General features: G+C 37.8%; 3 protein-coding genes across 4 annotated transcripts in view; all 3 read right to left on the bottom strand.

The window, feature by feature from the left end:
• Positions 1–514, bottom strand: part of LOC113544765 (myosin-IIIb) — a 36,702-nt gene extending 36,188 nt beyond the window's left edge. For both annotated transcript variants that reach the window (XM_034312602.2, XM_034312603.2), the window contains exon 1: positions 163–514. In XM_034312602.2, the coding sequence (XP_034168493.2) occupies positions 163–270 (108 nt within the window). In that variant the 5' untranslated portion in view covers positions 271–514. The remainder of the gene's footprint in view (positions 1–162) is intronic.
• A 3,897-nt stretch (positions 515–4,411) lies between these two features.
• wu:fb59d01 (uncharacterized protein LOC322379 homolog) lies at positions 4,412–11,112 on the bottom strand. Its single transcript, XM_026943670.3, has 6 exons — positions 10,946–11,112; positions 9,976–10,170; positions 7,766–7,930; positions 6,309–6,368; positions 5,028–5,106; positions 4,412–4,894 (listed from the first exon to the last, which is right to left on the bottom strand). Exons 1-6 carry the CDS (start codon positions 11,010–11,012, stop codon positions 4,837–4,839), a joined length of 624 nt encoding a protein of 207 aa, XP_026799471.3. The 5' UTR covers positions 11,013–11,112; the 3' UTR covers positions 4,412–4,836.
• Positions 11,113–14,383: 3,271 nt separating this feature from the next.
• On the bottom strand, positions 14,384–18,111 carry nxnl2 (nucleoredoxin like 2). The gene is made up of 2 exons (XM_026943897.3): positions 17,233–18,111; positions 14,384–14,847 (listed from the first exon to the last, which is right to left on the bottom strand). The coding sequence occupies exons 1-2, from the start codon at positions 17,532–17,534 to the stop codon at positions 14,679–14,681; spliced, it is 471 nt and encodes a 156-aa protein (XP_026799698.1). The 5' UTR covers positions 17,535–18,111; the 3' UTR covers positions 14,384–14,678.
• Between the last annotated feature and the right edge of the window lie 74 nt (positions 18,112–18,185).

The following is an 18,185-nucleotide window of genomic DNA, read 5'->3' as shown; positions in this document are numbered from 1 at the left end:
TCACAAGTCACAAGTCAATGCTACAGGTCAGACCTGCTTCAGGACTTGTGCTACACCTCACAGCAGACTAACCTGCACTTGTGTTGATTATTAAAGCCCAAAATACACAACCTACTCAAGCATATTTATAAATACAACACACCAACATGGAGTATTACTTACATAAATATGACTGTGGCTGAATCTTGTAGTCAGTGATTCGAGTAAACTCTTCTCATCCAAATCTGCCAGGCTCGCCAGGTCCTCCTGAACATGGGCTTGCTCCTCCATGCTGCGTTCAAGTGCCACTACGGATGCTTGAAAACGCTTAAAGCTGAACGTTTGAGCGGCTTGGGAACGCCATTAGTTCAGGACGTGTGCTGTGTGCGAAGTCGCCTGACTCTTTTCTTTTCAGCTTCCTAACCAGCTCACAACACCTTAGAGCTCATGTAGCAGCGCCTCCGCCTCCAAAGCCACACGCCATTTAACCCTTACCTACCCGGATGCTGTGCTGTGCTGTGCTGTGCAGGGGAAAGTAGCTAATGTGCTCATGATGGGCGCTAGAAGGCGCCATATGACGCCACGGACTCATTTGCATATTCATTACACCGTCATCAATTTGCATATTCATTGCATACATGTTGGATATCAAAATGAAGACACTTTCCTGAAGGTTTATTCAGCAGCAGTTCATGACCACACATTTTCACATTTTGTTCTCAGGACATGACTTGAGGATGCAGAAGATAGGGATAGGTGGAGAGTGATCATTTGCTGTGGTGACCCCTGAAGGGAAAAGCCAAAAGAAGAAGAGGAAGAAGAAGTTCTCAGGACATGACTAATATCAACATAGCCTCAAACAAAATCAAATCAACAGGATGTAACACCTGAGTATGTGATAGATTAGTGATCAGCAACACTGTTCCTGGAGATCTACCTTCCTGAAGACTTTAGCTCCAACCATAATCGTGCCCAATTGACCATCTAATCATTGCCTCAAGACGTTCTTGATCAGCTAAAACAGGTGTGTTAGATTATGGTTGGAGATGAAACATGCAGGAAGGAAGGAAGGAAGGAAGGAAGGTAGATCTCAAGAAAGAGGTGGTAGTTCAGTTGTTAAGATGGTGGCCTTCTGATCAGTTGTGTAAATGAGATAATTGATAAAGATAAGATAAAGTCGCTCTGGATAAGGGTGTCTGTTAAATGCAAGAGGGTTAGTGATCACTACTATAGGCTAACCCCTTAGGAGGCAAGTCGACAACATAGGGTGCATATATATATATATATATATATATATATATATATATGGTACAAGTGATATATATGCAAAAAAATGGATGAAGCCCAAAATACTAAGCTTTTAATGGTCTTAACAACAAATCACTGGTCAGGAAATTAGCAAGATTTAAACAAATAGATAAAGGAACTTAATCTGGGACAGTTTTTCCCTTCGTCATTGTTGTTCTTTCGGTTGCTCGTGTTAGGGGTCACCACAGCAGATCATTGGTCCTCATGTTTGATTTGGCAAACCCTCCCCCTTTATCTGGGCTTGGGACCGGTACTGAGAGCACACTCCCAGTGGCTGGGTTAGTTCCCTACCCAGGAAGTGAACCCGAGCCGTGGCAGTGAGAGCGCGGGATACTTAGCTGCTAGACCACCAGAGACCCAATAGTAACAAATCCAAGACGTAAGGCATGATCAGGGTCAAAAACACAAACTAGGCGTGGTGAGGCACAAAGCATAACCAGGGCTTAGGCAACACACGAAGGTCAAAAAGGCTAGCAAAAGTCCAAAACAACAAAGAAAAAAACAAACAGAACAGCGAACACTGTAATTCAAAGCTTGGGTAAAATTCAGATGAGTACACAAACTGAGCGTTTACTTTCGCTGAGTGATGTCCTGACACCTGTCCACTGCTCCTCCCTCGAACACGGGGCAGCATGAGTCCTACCCACAGGGCCTCTATTAGTGCTGTAAAATGCAGTTTCCATTATGACCACTACGTGCAATAATAACTCTATGGACCTAAATGGGGTCATGAGATTGCTCAACATCAAGAATTTATATATTTGTACTTATATCTGTTGTTGGTCACTCAGAAGATTAATTAGTACTTCGACAGAATTTATGTATGAAGTTGCTAGATTTGTCACTAAGCTCTTTATTTGAAACAAAGTTGCTTAAGGCGTCTAAAAACTAGCAGCAAGTTGTCTTTGGCTTCATTATGCATACAATAAGACAACCAAGACTTTCTCCAATTTACATTACTCTACAAGTCTTATATAAAGAAATGCTGTAAAGCAAATTTACCTTCAAAAATTAAATGTTGTTCCTATTAAAATGAAACTTCTGTAACGAGCAATAAACATCACTAAACTAAACAAAGTCAGTATTTTGCATGAAAACTCCTTGTCTTTGAAATATATCAGTAATCTCAGGTACATTTTGGATAGTTTTGTAAGGAAAGTGGCTGGTATGCATCATAGAGAGTCTGCCACAGTTCTTCTGGAAAGTTTGACTGTTACACTTGCTGCTGGTTTTTTTTTTTTTTTTTTTTTTTTTCCTGAGGTAATCACTGACAGCTGCATATACTTTTGGTATACACATTACCTTCTTTACCAATATACAACCATTTTGCTGTAACATTTTAATTTTGGTTGTACAAGTAAATCTAAATCGGTTTTACTGACCCAGTGGTATGTAATGTAATGGAGACTGAGACAGATGCAACTGCAGGAAGAACAGCTTTAATGAAAGTCTGAGCAAACAATCCAAAACACTGAGCAAAGCCAATGTCAGAAACAGGCTTAGGTCAGGTGTTCGGCAAACAGGATACACTAGGCTAGGCAAAATAAAGAAAACGAGGAACAAGATCAAGGTCAAAGCAGAATATCTGTGACAGACAAAACAGGCTTGGTAACATCAGTAACACAGGTAAGGTGAGCGTATACTTGACAGAGTGTGAGTGAGTGAGAGTCTCTTAAAAATGTTGACTCTGTGTGTGTGTGTGTGAGAGATTGAAAACAGATGTGCTTAATCAAAAGTCTGGTGACTGAGAATGAGGCTGTGTGTGTGTGTGTGTGTGTGTGTGTGTGTTCTGGGAAGTGGAGTCTGGGGCGGCCATGTTTGTAGGCCAGGGTGCATGCTGGGAACTGGAGTTTGCTGTCTGGTTAGACCCAACACCTAATAATTCAGAAGTCATTAAATAATCATCTAAGATAAAATTAGTATTAAGAAATGAAAACTTTTGCACAGCATTGTATATCCTCACGTCCTTGAAACAGATGACAAGACAAAATCTAGCTAGTGGATTTGACCTTGGATCTTGTGGTGGATATCCAAATAATTGTGATTTCAAGTATCTCTAATATGAGTTCAGAAATGACTATGATGCTTACACCTTGTCGCCGGTTCACTGGTTGTCCTTCGTTGGACCACTTTTGGTAGGTACTAACCACTGCATACCAGGAACACCCCACAAGACCTGCCTTTTGGAGATGCTCTGACCTAGTTGTTTAGCCATCACAATTTGGCCTTTGTCAAAGTCGGTCAGATCCTTACATTTGCCCATTTTTTACTGCTTCCAACACATCAAGTTTAAGAACTGAAAGTTCACTTGCTGCTTAATATATCTCACCCCTTGACATAGTCAATGTTATTCATGTCACCTAGTTTCAATGTTATGGCTGATATACATACATACACACACAGACACGCACATCGTGTGTATACATACATACATACATATATATATATATATGTGTGTGTGTGTGTGTGTGTGTATAGGTTCCTGTTAACACAATCGCACTTTTACACTTACAAAAGAGATATTATTATTATTAATATAATAATCACACTATCTGGTGTCACCCAGATGAGGTTTCCTGTCAAAGTTTCTTCCACATTTCATTTCAGGTAGTTTTTGCTTTCTACTCTTGCCTCTGGCCTGCCCATTAGGAATAAATTTATAAATTTGAAATTTCTATCCAGATTAAATTGAATTGAATTGAATTAATAGCTAGATACTTGCAAACATATATATATTTTTTTCAAGCCAGACTAACCTTTAATGTAGCCACTAACAATTATCGCAAATTGTAAAATGAATCTTTTTTTTTTCCTGGAATTTACTGTATTCTGCATTCGTGCTTCGAAATCAATACCTAAATGATATCTTCAATGTAGACTGTGCAGAGTTCCTAATACTTGTGACACATTTTGAGTATCATATTAGCAGAATGCTGACAGATATGATCACAGTAATAGTGCAGAATGGTGAACTCTGTCAAAACGCTGAGGCTGAGAGATACAATACTGTGCTATATAATACTGCATCTGTGAAATACAGACTTGTTATTAAATACTGAAAGCAGTTCTCAGTAAATATATACGTTTGTAATGCATGTGAGGTAAAATAAAATGAATAAAACAGTTATGTACTCACACTTTATTTAGAGGTAAGACAGTATTACCTTATTAACTCTTATTTGAAAGCTATTACATCATACAAAACTCCATCACTGAACAATACAACATATTGCAGCAGTTAAATCTATCTTACATCTATTTCTAATGCAAAAGGAAAATTAGAGGAAATTAAAAATCCAATGCTAGGCAAATTTTCCTTCTGAATAATTTATCTCATATGTTGTATATGAATGCAACTTTTTTTATTACTGTTAATTATTTATTTATTTTACTTTACTAAATTCTAAGCATACACCAGCATAAATGACATAATGAACAGTTAAGATTGATATATTTCTCATGATGTATCTAGTTGGATAATAAAAAGGTCATACAAAAGAACACACACATACACACACACACAAAGCTCTGGCCTTCTGTTTAGCTAGCTTATCTCATCTCGACATCAGTCGTGGGCACTTTCTTCATGTTAGCATGTTTCGCTTTCCTGTTGATAAAATGAAAAAGAAAAAAAAAACCCTTTTCAGAATTCAGGTGCAATAAGCAGTCTCATGTGCAAGGCAATCCAGACTACTGGTTTTGCAGTAGTGTAGTGCATCATTGTTTATGATGAAACTCACCTCTGGACTACAAATAGTACAACAGTAGCAACTATTGCTACGGCAAACACAACACCACCCAGAACGCCCACAATCAAACCTGGTAAAACACAAACACACACACACACACATGTTTTATATTTGAGATATATAAAAACACACATATCTATATGTGTACATGTCTATATGCATATCTATATACTTGGTTCTGCGACACTTGAAGACGTAACAGAAAAGCATTCTCCCTATGGTCATGAGTTTTAATCCCAAAAAATGTCACAGCCATCCACGGTCTTCTCACTGGGTGGGAGGGATGGCATACTCTCTCTACCCCCTGTCAATCACAGCGACACTAGCTAAGCATGGGCGCCTGTCAGCTCAGGTATGCAGAAGAGGGTAGATAGCGCTTACGCTGCCCTGTGATGCTGCACGAACAGCAGTTTAAACTGGTTGTTTGGCTTCAAGTGTCTCAGAGGAAACATGTATTAGCCTTCATCATCCCTGGATTGTAGCTGTTGTATAAATAGGGGAGAGCTGGAAGCTGGGGGGTGGGAACTGGCAAATAACCAGAGGAGAAAATAGCGAAGAATAAAATTAAAAGAATTAATTCTCAGGGCACACTCACGACAATGTAGAGATGTCAATCAGCTTACAACGAATGTAAGCTGGGAGAACATGCAAATGCCAAGCACACAGGGCGGAAACGGAAATCGAACCCCCAGCCCTGGAGGTGTGAACCAGATGTGCCAACCACTAAGCTACCCTGCCTTTCTTCAGCTCTTTCTTTAGAATTTATAAAAAAAGAGAGATTTTCTAAACAGGAATTTGAAGATTTTTAGAGAAAAACATTTTAAATTTCATAAAATCAGAAAAATAAAGCTGCTTCAATAGTTAAAAGGTGTATGAGAATGTCTTTCTGTTACATCTACTACCTCAAACCTTAAATCATGCTTTTCTTTATTAATTAAATCATGCTTTTCTTCATTAATTATTAAAATGAAAGAGAGATCTGGAATCCCCTGGTTAGGCTGTAGAGGGGCGGTGTCACAAAATGACATCACAGTGGTGGGCGTGGTCATGTGAGGAGTACTATTACTATCAAATAGCTTTTGAGGGATCAAAACAAAGCAGAGATGTAGTGGAGAAACTGACTTTCAGCTTAAAGTGATTTATCTTCTTTACATAAAATCAACATGAGTGTTAGGTTTAGAAAGTTATGATAATGAAAATATCAAAATTCTCCTAAATATGTTAGACATACAGTATATTAGGGATTGTCAGTGAGCTGATTTGGACACTCACCCACATCCACATTCTGCTCATCAGGGTTAGGAGCTGATCCGAACGTCCTTCCAGACCTTGCTGTAAAATACAAGAATATTTTTTTGGAGTTGGTCACATCCAAAATCTACTACATGTAGTTTACTACATAGTGCACAGGAAGCCATTTGTTTTCATATACAAGCTACAACAACAACAGTAGTGTGTTTTGGATGTAGCTTTGCTTGCAGTGACCTCTAGCAGTCAGTTTGTACAATGCATTCAATGCATTATGAAATATTACATAATTACAAATGTGCAGCATGCAAATTAAATGTACCACCTTGATGGATAAAATCTTCTCAAACTGCTCTAATGTCAAGGCACTGCAGGTGAATAGGGTAATTATATATAAAAAATAAAAAAATAAATAAATAAATAATAAATCTTCACCAGTTGATTTTCTTACAAGTAATTTTTGTACAGTTTTTTTTTTTTTTTTTTTTTTTTTTTTTTTTTTTTTTAAATTTACATTTACTGATTATTATTTCACTCTGAAGACTCTCTAAAGAGAAAGACAGAAAAGTGTGTTGGAATATCATTTTCAACCCAGAATCAAGAAAATCAATCATTCACTGTTATTTAAAAAAAAAACAATTATGCCAGTATAAAATATAATGTAAATACAACAATAAACAACATTTTGGAATATTCTTCTGTAATATCCTTCAAATTAAATACTGGAATGAAAATGTCCTGAATGCAGACTTAAAAAAATACACAATGTTGTTTAATGTGTTTCCACTTGAGCTAGTAGGGTTTATAAAAGAAACTGACATTTATATCATAATGACACATAAATTGACACACATATATAATGAATATATGTACTAATGAATAATATATATATTATATATATATATACATCCATTATCTGGAGCCTGGAGCCTATCCCAGGGAATGCAGGAGCCAATCCATCACAGGGCACAATCACACACACACACTCACACACCCATTACGGACAATTTGGAAATACCAATCAGCCTACATCACGTCTTTGGATGGGGGAGGAAACCGGATTACCCGGAGGAAACCCCTGAAGCACACACACACACAGGGCGGAGATGGAATTCGAACCCTCGACCCTGGAGGTGAGGTGTGAGGCAACAGCGCTAACCACTAGGCCTTCTAACTTCATTAGTGCAGACAATTCTCATTTTGGAAATTGCGCAGGTGCACAACGAAAGATCACATGACCAGCGTGTGCTCTCTATCTTTTAATCCTTCGAGCATATAAAACACGAGTACCCTGGCAGTACCCATGCTGTGCAAATGGGAAGTTTCTAGGAGCAGAAGTGAACGAACACAGTCCTTATCTTTAATATTTAACTTCAATAAACTGAACAGAGTAGTCCTCTGTAAATCATAAAAAAAAGGTGATAATGGCTTAGGCATATAAGGCAATGTGGAAGAGAAGAAGAGAAGAGAAGAGAACTGACCTAGACACATGCTTTCACAATCTTCTTTAGTCTCAAACCGGTTGCCATTTCCTTGACAGCCTCCATAAAGAAACAGGCGGCAGGCTTTCTCCTCGCTGTCGTAGTAATACCTTAACTGTCGGGCAAAACAGCTGCCTGGGTTCATCTTTAAAGCACACACTGCATCTGAGTGGATATAATATTCAAAGCAAAGCATCAGAAATCGGCTTATCCACTCTAACACAACTGGATAAATGTTTAATTGATAAGTACGGAATAAAACATGATGGGGTGTGCTGTTATAGGAAAATAATCAAGTTTTATTCCTCTTATACCACAGCAATTTGCCAGTGATGAGATTTTTATAATTGAAATTTATAAGTGAATGACAGGTCATAGTTTTTATCCATTTATTGTTACATTTAATGTTGTAGAACATCTAAAAGACAAGTTCTTGTTATGAAAAGAATGGCCATAAACAGTGGCGCCTTTACCAGAATCTCTTTTATGTCTCGCTTGTTAATAACACAAAAACATGTCATGTTACAGTAACAATAACACGAAAACACGTCATGTTACAGTAACAATAACACGAAAACATGTCATGTTGCAGTAACAATAACACGAAAACATGTCATGTTACAGTAACAATAACACGAAAACACGTCATGTTACAGTAACAATAACACGAAAACATCATGTTGCAGTAACAATAACACGAAAACATGTCATGTTACAGTAACAATAACACGAAAACACGTCATGTTACTGTAACAATAACACGAAAACATCATGTTGCAGTAACAATAACACGAAAACATGTCATGTTGCAGTAACAATAACACGAAAACACGTCATGTTGCAGTAACAATAACACGAAAACGTCATGTTACAGTAACAATAACACGAAAACATGTCATGTTGCAGTAACAATAACACGAAAACATGTCATGTTGCAGTAACAATAACACGAAAACACGTCATGTTGCAGTAACAATAACACGAAAACACGTCATGTTACAGTAACAATAACACGAAAACACGTCATGTTGCAGTAACAATAACACGAAAACACGTCATGTTACAGTAACAATAACACGAAAACGTCATGTTGCAGTAACAATAACACGAAAACACGTCATGTTACAGTAACAATAACACGAAAACACGTCATGTTACAGTAACAATAACACGAAAACACGTCATGTTGCAGTAACAATAACACGAAAACACATCATGTTACAGTAACAATAACACGAAAACACGTCATGTTGCAGTAACAATAACACGAAAACACGTCATGTTGCAGTAACAATAACACGAAAACACGTCATGTTGCAGTAACAATAACCCGAAAACACGTCATGTTGCAGTAACAATAACACGAAAACACGTCATGTTGCAGTAACAATAACCCGAAAACACGTCATGTTGCAGTAACAATAACACGAAAACACGTCATGTTGCAGTAACAATAACCCGAAAACACATCATGTTACAGTAACAGTAACACAAAAACGTCATGTTACAGTAACAGTAACACAAAAACGTCATGTTACAGTAACAATAACACGAAAACATGTCATGTTACAGTAACAATAACACGAAAACATGTCATGTTGCAGTAACAATAACACGAAAACATGTCATGTTACAGTAACAATAACACGAAAACACGTCATGTTACAGTAACAATAACACGAAAACACGTCATGTTGCAGTAACAATAACACGAAAACACGTCATGTTGCAGTAACAATAACACGAAAACACGTCATGTTGCAGTAACAATAACACAAAAACATGTCATGTTACAGTAACAATAACACAAAAACGTCATGTTGCAGTAACAATAACACGAAAACATGTCATGTTACAGACAAACTAGAACGCACAAAGTTCTCTGTTTCCCATTGAGTGTTTCAAAGCTCTGACATCGGAGACTCCTTCCACAAATGTTAAATAAACATCTCCTTACAGAAAGCTTCACCGTATCAACGATTTCGTAAACAACAACACACTTTGAACTTGTTTATTATTAGCGTTAGGTTATGTGGCTACAAGTCTCTTTGAATGAGCTGTTACTATAGCAACGATAACGTAGCACGAGCACACTAATAGAAATTTGCCCTGGAGCCGGGACTACAGTAATTAATCAATACCTTCTGACCAATCAGAATCAAGAATTCAATATCGCCGTGGTTTAAAATAATTTAGAAACAAGGTTTTACCTCCTTCTGGATAGAGATCATTATACTCTAAGGAGCAATTGGACAGGCACTGCTGTTCAGTGGCGAACCGGTTGCCGTTGCCTCCCTCTCCTTTGTAGAAGAAAGGGAAGCAAAGTTTGACGTTCTGGTCGTAGTGGAACTGCAATACACTTTCTTGTCCAGTACCGTCGTTCTTCATTTCAGTGCAATCGGAATCTGTGCAGTAGTGAAAAGAATAATGCTTTATATAACATTACCATCATAACATTAAATAACACATGACATTTTTAAAAGATTTGTAGACATTAGTTCATATAATTATTTACATTAAAGCAGTAGAAATTGAGGAACAAAATATTTTTTTTTAATTAATTTTTTTTTTTAAATTGTTGCTCATTTCTACTATTATTTAAGGCATTTTATATCAAATATATATTTTATACCAAATATATATTTTTGCCATAATTGTCTGCCAATGATATTATAATAGCAAATGTTCTTTAAAGCTTTTTAAGTTTGTTTTAAACACTGGCGTTCCAATGCAGGGTGCATTTCCGGCTCTGCCCAGTGTTCCTGGGATTGGCTCTGGATCCACTGTGACCATAACCAGGATAAAAAAAAAATGCCTGAAGATGAACAAACGAATAAAGGAATATACATTACACAGTAGATATGCTAATTCAGGATCAGCCTTCTACAGTTAATGGTTTTTAAGTCCCAAAACCTGATCCTTTTCTGATGTTATGTGAACACAGATTAGGATCTATTCTTAGAATTACTAGACAATATCATTTAGCAAGCTCGAGAATCAAAATCTGGATATAAGTAAAAAAAGGAACAACAGGAATAAGAATTTAGCAAGCCAAAGATTTCTTTTCTTCAACATTATAATGACAGACAATCAAGGCGTGGCAAAAACAGCCCTTTTAAGTCAAGCAGGTATCTTCAGTAGAGTCACAGAAACACAATCATCTGAAACGGTTTAACTCACTTAATCCCAGTGCACCTGCACACATGATCCCCATGAAGAAAAACTCAAAAGAAAGTCTAGAATTCATTTTGTATCCAAGATTCAAGCAATTGGTTCCTCTTTGTGCACCAGAGAGTACTGTTATATCCTGAATTTCTGAACCTCTGTCCAAATGATGCCCTTTAGACTCCTTTATCAATGCAGGTTTTATGGCATGGGTGTGTGTTTGGCTCTCTGACCCAGAGCAATTGTACAGTTTCAGTCATAAAATAAGAAACTGGCCGTCATAGAAACATCGTTCGACTACTGCAGGTTAGAGCAGAGACTCTAACCCTGTATTTCTGATACTGTTTTTTTCAAGTATGATTGTTTGGAAATGTTAAGTTTAGTGAATTTGACTGTGTCCACTTGGCAAGTGTAGTTTAGGTAGATGTTTTCATTAATGTCGTGATTATTTCTTGGCAAAAGCGGCAAAATTGGCCTAATGAGTAAGACCGGCTTCATTTCTGAGTGTTCATACTGAATCACTAACATCATAAAAGCCAGACACGCCCATAATTACCCAACAGAAACTGAAGTCAGGGTAATAACGTGACTCATTTGCTGTAATGGATTTATTAAACCGGGAAATGTCATTTGGCCAGTAATGTTCCTGAATGATGTTACTCATGTGGCAGCAGCGTAAGACAGATACTGGTCAAGAGCTTCAGTTAATGTTCACATCAAACATCAGAATGGGGAAAAGTGTGATTTCTGTGACTTTGACCACGGCATGCTTGTTGGTGCCAGAGGGAGTGGTTTGAGGATTACAGAAACTGCTGATCTCATGGGATCTTCACACACACACACACACACACACACCCACAACAGTCTCTAGAGTTTACACAGCATGGTGTGAAAAACCAAAACCCTCCATCTGTGGGCCGTTTATGTGAGAGGTCAATGGCCAGACTGGTTTGAACTGACAACAAGGCAACAGTAACTCACATAATAATCACTCTTTCCACCTGTGGTGAGCAGAAAAGCATCTCAGAACGCACAACATGCTGAACTTTGAGGTGGATGGGCTACAGCAGCAGAAGACCTTTTTCCAATCTTCCAAGTCATGTTTATCAAAGTCACTGAGATCCTTATTCTGATGTTTGAGGTGAACTGAAACTCTTGATGTGTATCTACCTGACTAGCTGATTGAATATTTGCATGAACGAGCAGGTTTACAGGTGTTCCTAATAAAGTGGCTGGTGAGCGTAATTAGACTTGGCATTAGAATGATTACTGAGAGAGTCCTAGCACTCTGTTTCTTTCTTCCTGGTTTTCCTCAGACCTGTCATGTGTTTCTTTTTCTTTAGTTCCTTAGACCATAGCCATTCCTGTTCATACTGTTTATTCATACTGTTTATATAAAATTTCTGTTTATACTGTTTTATGGGTTTTTCTGGCTTCCAGTACTATTATTTCCTCTTTTTACTAAACTACGTCTGCTCTGGTTACCCTCTGTGTGGAGTTTTGCATATTCTCCCAGTGGGTTCTTCGGTAGGATTTAATGTGTGTGTGTGTGTGTGTGTGTGTGTATGCATGCTGCCCAGCAATGGACTGGAGTGCTGTCGAGGGTGTATTCCTGCCTTGTACCCAGTGTTCCTGGGATAGACTCTGGATCCACCATGACCCCTGACCATGATAAAGCAGTTACTGAAGATGAATGAATGAATGAATGAATGAATTATAAGCGTTCATTTTTGTTAACTACCCTTGGCTCAGCCATACAATAAAAAAAAAACATGCCAGGTCTTTATTTATTTATTTTTTTAAAAAAGGACTCCATGGTCAGGATTTTATGTGGTTGATATTATAAGCATGTAATAATAATAATAATAATAATAATAATAACTCCTTACATTCCACTGTTGCTTTGTCGCCCTCCAGTGGAGAAAAAAACACAGTGCTATCTTGATTCTGAGCCAGTCAGCTCACTGGTTAACATTCTACACTAGTCACCGGAAGATTGCGAATTCAAATCCTGGGCCTCCAAAAGAGCTTTTGAGCCCTTGAGCTCGGCTTTACGCTTGGAGTTCGGACAAAATCGTCTGAGACTTTCCCTTAAAGAAACCGCTTTACCACAAAGCCTTCATGGATGTTTTTACAGAAAGCTTCACCATAGCAGCGTTCATACGTTTTTGTTCTTTGCCTTAAATTATGTGGAGTGTCCGCCATCCAACATCCAACTCTGTTGTTTCTAAATAAAAGTTGTTTATTTTCCAGTAACAGCACAGTGTTTTATTTTTCTTATACCTCACCAAAGCTAACACTTTTTATCTATTAAAGAACAACGTTCTTACCGTTGTTTTTACCATTTATAGTTATGTTTAATGTTATGGAACATCTCAATGTTATCACTTACGTTATAGCAGCTATAAATGGTCGTTCCCTCGCCAGCCTTGTCTTTTGTCTCTCTCTTGACGTTAATGCAAAAAAAAAAAATAATCACGTTTTTAAAAAATGTCATTTTACAGAGAAATCACAAATCTCTCAAAACAGCTTTTCAGGAAAAACAGGAAAAGGAACAGCTGTAACTCTAACTGTTACAAAGCGCAGACACAGGAGAGTCCTTGCAAAAAATGCTTATTAAACGTCTCCTCACAGAAAACATCACCATAATCAACAATTTTAACTTTTAAAAAAACACAAAGGAAAAGCGTTTACCCTGTGATCCGGAGATTGCGAGTTCCATGGGAGGGATGGCATTATCTCCCCTCCCTGTCAATCACTGCAACACTAGCCAATCGTTGAGATCTGTGAGCTCGTGTATGTGGAAGAGGGCGGATAGCACTTAAGTAGCTATAAGCAACAATGCGAAAAGATAAGGCTGGCTGGCTTCATGTGTCTCAGAGTGCGCACGTCTTAGACTTCACCCTTGATTATGTGAAGCGGTTGCCATGACCATACAAATCCCCGTGTAAACTGTTACTCTAGAAAGTATAACATATTATATTAGAATATCTGCGTTAATGAAAACCCGTTTTTTCAATTACAGATAACACAACTGTCAGACTTAGTTATAGAAAATTCGACACCTTCTGACCAATCAGATTTGAGAATTCAATAATGTTGTGGTGTAAATAAAGATTATGTATGAGATCAGTCCTTTGTGAAGCCTATAAGAATATATCCGTGCCTCGGTTGTGTCGGAAGAAGAAAACCGACCACACATTGATGTGATGTTTGAGGTAAGCAGAACAGTGTCATGTTCATCCATTTCACCCAACGTGGTTATCTTTCTTTCTTTTTTTTTTTTTTTTAAAGCAGGAAAGGGTACTCATTTGGAAGAAACACAAAATCCTAAGCACCCTCTCGAGACTTCTTGACTCACGTGACCTAATAACTGAATGGCTTAAGTATGTGTTTTGTAAACTGCTGGCAAAGCAGAGGACAGTGGAAAAAAAAAAAAAGAGAGAGACTCTCTCAGGAAAACATCAGTGTTTTAATGAAACGCCGGGGAATCTGAAGCACCATGACAATGCAAAACATAAAACAGTCCCTGAGTACCAGTGTAACAACACACACTAATCCACTATCCTAAAACTGAGGAAAACGGATCCTCATTAAAAAAACACTGCAGTAAAAATAAACTTCAAAGTAGCAAGAGCCTTTAAAAATAATGTATAAAGCGTGGTTATAAAGTGTCCAGACCCTGTTAAAGTGCGGGATGCAGCATTTCTTCACTAGCTCCGTTGCACCAGAAAACTGACTCAAATCACTAGCAGTTGAAGTTCTGGAAGATTTCGGCTACTTCCAGCCAGTTCCTGAAGCAGGCCAGGCCCTGGTCTCGGATCTGCTTCCTGCCTTTGTCCGTGATCACCTGCCCGTTCTCCTTCACGATCACCAGCTTGGGCACGGCTGTGATGTTGTACCTCTTCTTCAGCTCGCTGAAATCAAAAAGCAAGACAAACCAAAAGAACACGTGGAAAGAAAAATGAGTACTGGATTTTTCTGCAATATGGAAATGTTATGGAAAGGCTAGACCATTATAAGTAATGATATTTCTTCCTCATGAAGTCTCAGGGAGTTTTTCCTTGCCACCGTCGCCTCTGGCTTGCTCATTAGGGATAAATTCACATATTTCCAATTTATTTTGGTGTAATTTAATTTGAATCTATTTATTTCTGATAAAGCTGCTTTGTGACAATGTCCACTGTTAAAAGCGCTATACAAATAAAACTGAATTGAATTGAATATTTCTTAAAAAAAAAAATAAATGATACATTTCAAAAGTCACACTAAGAACAAATGACAGCGCTACTTAAATGCATGAGTGCACAAATATTCGAGCAATTTAATATTAATTATTATTTCTACTTTTCAATTTACACATTTATAAAATTTCCCTCGTCATTGTAGTGCTCTTCTTTCTTTGTATTTTTTATTCTTTATGATTTTTTTTCCCTCTCACATATTCATTCAAGTTGTGTTTTTCATTTCTGAATTATTATGTTTTTTATTTTTCCCTCCTATTTTTTATTTTTTTTTACATAAAACAATTTCTTCTGCTTTTCTTTCTTTCTTTTCCTTTGCTATCTTTCTAGGCTTTTTTTCCCTGTTTTGCTGCCAGATTGTGTTTGTGCTTTTGCAATTTTACACATATGCACATATTTTTTTCTCTTTTCATTGCTTTCAATAAAATCTGCTTTTCTTTCTTTATTTTCCCCCCTCTTCCATTTCTTTTCTTTCCTTTTCCCCACTCATGTATACATTCCTGTTTTGCTGCCAAACTGTGTGTGTGTGTGATTGTTTCTGATGGTCACATGCACATGCATAATATCTTTTTTCCTCTGCTTTATTTATTTTATCGACATTTGTTACTCGACATTTGTTTCCTTCTGCTTTTCTTTTTTTTTTTTTTCTTCCCGTTCTTTTTTCTCTGCTGAATTTCTTCTACTTTTCTTCACTTATTTTCTCTCTCTCTCTCTCTCTCTCTTTTTTTAGGAGTGGATTTATTAGTAAAAAAAATAAAAATATCCAGCTTTAAATCCTAATGTCATGATATACAGTGTTATTGAAATCTTCCCAGCTTTCTGCATTGGCTCTAGCATGTAAGGAAGAGGGATAGTTTCGCTCAGATGAGATAAACATGTCCTCAGGTGTGTGAAGCAAGAAAATCCAAGGCTCAAAATCCAAGGCAGAGATGATCATACAGCTCTGTCTTTCGACATTTTGATTCAGCCAAATATTCTTTTTTAGATTTCAAGTGCCTGGGCATTGAGAGGGTCCTTCCTCATAGGAGATAGTGGGTCAAGACAAGAAATTACTGCAAAGAGATTTTGAATTTTTGAGCTAAACTCTTTAACCACCTTGAATGAAGAGATGGATTTTTCATATTTTCTTTGATCTTTATTGTAATTTTGTGGTGTAGTTTTTTTTCTTGCAATTAATTTTGTGGTGTATTTTTTGTGTTTTTGTGCTGTATTTTTGTGTTTTGTTTCTATATTAGATTTTGTAGAACTGAGCTCTGTAACTGTAGGAATTCCACCTGATCAAGCTCAACTGGTCTCAGTCTTTAATTATGGGTCTGTAAAGAGATGAACTGTTGTTTGTTAGGTGAGCACTGAAAAAAGCTGAATGGGCTGAAACGTCTGCTCACTGGTCTGTTTTAACTCACTGAGCTTTGCACATTTTTTCCACTATGCAAGTCTAAAATAATAAATATATATTTTTGATAGACCTTTGTGGTCTGGTTTTTGTTCAGTGTGCAGACAGCCTCTGCCTTGGATTTTGCACTGGCTCTATCATCATGAGAAAGTGCAAGACAGAGGTTTTCACTCCTCAAAGTCAACATAATAAACTTCTTCCTGAAGTTAATTTATCAAGCAGCTAGCATGGAAGTAAAACCTGACATGAAAGCATGCATGAATGAATGCGTGCATGAATGATTGCATGCATGATTAAATGAATGCATGAATGAATGCATGTGTGAATGAGTGCATGAATGATTGCATGCATGATTAAATGAATGCATGAATGAATGCATGTGTGAATGAGTGCATGAATGATTGCATGCATGATTAAATGAATGCATGCATGAATGAATGCATGTGTGAATGAGTGCGTGCATGAATGCATTAGTGAATGAGTGCATAATTGAGTGCGTGCATGAATGCATGCATGTATGAATGCATGAATAAATGGACAGATGAGATGAGAGATAGCAAGCTATTTTTAAACATAATCCTCCACTGACTTTTGGATAAACCTCTTACAATGGAGACCATGCATCTGAAAGCTACTCTTGCAGGGAGGTGAGTACAGGTACTCACTGCTTGTACTGGTCGGTCCAAGGCAGCGCGAGCCAGTCCCCGTGCAGGTCGTGATAATATTCCGCCATGTCCTCGGCGGATTTATCCGAGGATATAAAAACGATTTCGAATTGAGCAGGAGGGTCGCTCTCTTCCACCAGCTCGGTGTAAAAGTCACACAGCACCGGTGTGAAGTCGCGGCACGGAGGGCACCATCCGGCGGAGAAATACAAACCCACTACTTTATTACGGAGTGAATCTTCTGCATCTACAAGATCTCCGTCTTTATTCAGGAGCGCGCGCCCGGCGAACACTTCCGCCATCACCGGAGAAAAGATAAACACCTCAGTGTGTCACTCAGCAACTCATTCAGCACTAATGACAAGCCCTAGAAAGTTAACAGAACCTCTTCAGAATGGCTTTTACCTCTATTTAACGTCCAGGGAAATTACTTTACACTTTATACGCAGGCGGAAAACGAGCAACTTCCGGCCACTTCCTTAAAAAAAAAGAAAAAAAGTAACAGCTCGGATCAACGAACTTTAATCTTCATCGCGAGGACGGATAAACTCGCTATAAGACCCGCCCATTATGCAAATTATAACCTTCGTCAGCACCAATCAGCGCTCTCCAGAAACTCCAAGCGACAGGACGGTGGTTGCCAGGTGGGATTAAACCCCGCGGGAGTGTGTCTAACACCCTGACTCTCACCCTGAGTGGAATCCGGGGATTTCCTGTGAAAAGCATAGCCTGTAAACAAACAAACAAACAAACAAACAAACAAACAAAAAAATAAATGTTGCTATAGTCTTACAGTCACCTTGATCAAAGTTATTCCATTTATTATGTAATTATAGCTGCATAATACAACTGCTGTTAAATTCTTGAATCTGATTGGTCAGCACTATTTGGAAAGTAGTTCCGGCTGTAACATGAACAGTAGGTTACTATTAATGTGCTCCTTCTAATATGTT

This window comes from Pangasianodon hypophthalmus, chromosome 17 (genome assembly GCF_027358585.1).
Source record: "Pangasianodon hypophthalmus isolate fPanHyp1 chromosome 17, fPanHyp1.pri, whole genome shotgun sequence".
NCBI classification, from domain to species: Eukaryota; Metazoa; Chordata; class Actinopteri; order Siluriformes; family Pangasiidae; genus Pangasianodon; species Pangasianodon hypophthalmus.
The sequence above is the reverse complement of the archived record's forward strand: the minus strand, read 5'-3'. Positions and strand labels throughout refer to the sequence as shown.

Bases quoted from the DNA above. Each gene is read 5' to 3' on its own strand.
- wu:fb59d01 (XM_026943670.3), bottom strand. From the start codon at position 11,012: ATGAATTCTAGACTTTCTTTTGAGTTTTTCTTCATGGGGATCATGTGT. The intron at 5,107-6,308 runs GTGAGTGTCCAA...GTGTTTTACCAG, and splicing joins TGAGCAGAATGTGGATGTGG to GTTTGATTGTGGGCGTTCTG. The intron at 4,895-5,027 runs GTGAGTTTCATC...TTTTATCAACAG, and splicing joins GTACTATTTGTAGTCCAGAG to GAAAGCGAAACATGCTAACA.
- nxnl2 (XM_026943897.3), bottom strand. From the start codon at position 17,534: ATGGCGGAAGTGTTCGCCGGGCGCGCGCTCCTGAATAAAGACGGAGAT. The intron at 14,848-17,232 runs GTGAGTACCTGT...TTTTGATTTCAG, and splicing joins TGGACCGACCAGTACAAGCA to CGAGCTGAAGAAGAGGTACA.